The sequence below is a fragment of the Penaeus vannamei genome, chromosome 43, assembly GCF_042767895.1.
Source record: "Penaeus vannamei isolate JL-2024 chromosome 43, ASM4276789v1, whole genome shotgun sequence".
NCBI classification, from domain to species: domain Eukaryota; kingdom Metazoa; phylum Arthropoda; class Malacostraca; order Decapoda; family Penaeidae; genus Penaeus; species Penaeus vannamei.
Window position 1 is genome coordinate 22,870,294 of NC_091591.1, and position 2,500 is coordinate 22,872,793.

The 2,500-nt window shown below is 32.7% G+C and overlaps 1 protein-coding gene across 1 annotated transcript in view; it reads right to left on the minus strand.

The window, feature by feature from the left end:
* Positions 1-1,488: 1,488 nt before the first annotated feature.
* LOC113814646 (allatostatin-A receptor) overlaps positions 1,489-2,500 on the minus strand; it is a 30,969-nt gene continuing 29,957 nt past the window's right edge. Inside the window, exon 6 of the mRNA XM_070119183.1 lies at positions 1,489-2,500. This exon is cut by the window's right edge and continues 193 nt beyond it. Coding sequence (XP_069975284.1) covers positions 2,321-2,500 — 180 coding nt within the window. The 3' untranslated portion in view covers positions 1,489-2,320.

A 2,500-nucleotide genomic window follows, 5' to 3' on the forward strand; every position in this document is an offset into this window, starting at 1 on the left:
AGTCCATCGATGTGTATTCATTGATAATGAAAAACATTCACAATCATTATTTTCAGTGTTGTAATTAATTTCATTTTTATGTAGTAATGTAATAATCTGTAATATGTAATTTCCATGTGTTCTTTTAGCAAGATGTTTCAGTATTTCACCGTTAACAATATCTACAAAATGTAATGAATACTGTTATCAGGCTAAAGCATTCAATACCAGTTGTCTGTGTGTGTGTGTGTGTGTGTGTGTGTGTGTGTGTGTGTGTGTGTGTGTGTGTGTGTGTGTGTGTGTGTGTGTGTGTGTGTGTGTGTGTGTGTGTGTGAATATCTTCCCTGGTACATCTAATGAAGTTGCTGATTTGGGAATCAATACCTTTACAATCCAAATCTTCATTAAAACTACTCTTTCACTGGTTAACTTTACTGTAGCAGTATTATTCCAACTCAACACTGGAAGCTCCGGTCGACTTCAATATCTATACAAAAAAACTACAGAGAAATACTTGCGTCGCTCAAGGTTATATGGCTTAAAAGAACGGCTTGGGACATGCAGTATGCAGTCTAGATGTTAATTCGTCCGTAGAATTAGGATTGTGGCTATTATAATGTACAAGAATTATTTACATTTATAGATAATCATCTTCCTGCAAATACAGAAGTTTTTTAATATATTACATGGTTACCTCAAACAATAGTTCATTATATGACTAACAACGAATACACTAACGTTACTATAACATGAAAACACATCTTTTTATGATAATGACACTATACAGTAATGACATAAATTATTTATATTCAGTATAATAAGAGAAAACAAACAAACAAACATTTATACAATCTGTATGATCATAAAGTAAATCTAATCCTGAATGTATAGAGCAATTGTATAATATATATATATATCATATTTCCCTTCTTATCATGAACTCATATTTGCTATTAGAGTGGAAATTCCCGGCCAAATAATCGTATTGACAAATATACCAAGATAGATCGAGGTTTGGGCTGACATGCGGGGCTCAAAAGCATATCAGTCCAACATACTTCGATATGGGTCTCAGATACTAACTAAAAAAGGTTAATTTTTGAGCATATGCCATTATAATTTCTACGATAATATATATACATTCGTGTATATGTATATGTCATATACATATATACATGAATACATACATACATACATACATATATACATATATATATATATATATATATATATATATATATATATATATATATATATATATATATACATAATACATATATATATATATATATATATATATACATAATATATATATATATATATATATATATATATATATATATATATATATATATATATATATATATACATAATATATATATATATATATATATATATATATATATATATATGTATATATAATGTATATATGTATACATAATATATATATAAATATATATATATATATATATATATATATATATATATATATATATATATATATATATATGTATATATTTGCATATATACATGTCTATGTTGACAGTCTCTGACCAGCTTCCGGCGGCGTGACACCCACAAACGGCAGTCTTAGAAAAAGGTGCGAGAGGAACCAGCTGAAAGGTTGCGAGAGGAACCAGCTGAAAGGGTGCGAGAGGAACCAGCTGAAAGGGTGCGAGTGGAACCAGCTGAAAGGGTGCGACTGAAGGGGATTCGTCGCCGCTGCTGAAGGGCTGCGCGTCGCCGCCTCAGCTGACATTCCCATCGAACGATCTCGCAATTGGGTTCATATTGACGATACGAGTCGTAGGAAGATTGGTAGAGTCGGGTATAAAGAAACAGGATGGACCCAATGATTCATGATAAAGAACAAATCTCCATTGGAAACCCAGTTTATATAAGTTTAATACTTGCGTTTAATATGCAATTCTATAATGTAAACAGCATATGTATCTTAATAAATATATGTTAAGTTTGCTTATTTACAAAAATATATATATTCATATATTCATATGTATATATGTGTGTATATGCCTACTTCATATTTCTGATATTTTAATTACAATAAAGATAATAAGATAACATTTATTTGTAACCATACACTTTTGGAGCCATAAGTTTTTTTATGGATAACTCACTTCGTTTTTTATATTTGTTTACTCCTGATACTTTCTTCGTCGTTTCTCGACCCTGCGTTTAAAACACGCAATGTCTCAAAGAAAAACAATAATCCAGATGTCCTTTTTTCGAGGCTGCTGAAAACAAATATAATCGAAAACGGGGATTTTCTCTTTTTTTTTTTCTTTTTTTTTTTTTTGAAAGGCTTTCGCTCGTAAGGAAGTCACTCTGGATGCGCCCTTTCGAGGCTGTTGTGTTCGCTCTGGCCTCCGCCCCCCACGCCCCCGTAGTCCTGCGCAGGGCTGTTCACCACCAGCTTGTTCAGCAGCTTCTCCTGCGACTGGGTCCTCTTGGCGCCGCCGTCCTCGCGCGCGGCGCCGTTCGTGAAGCTGGTGGTCGTCGT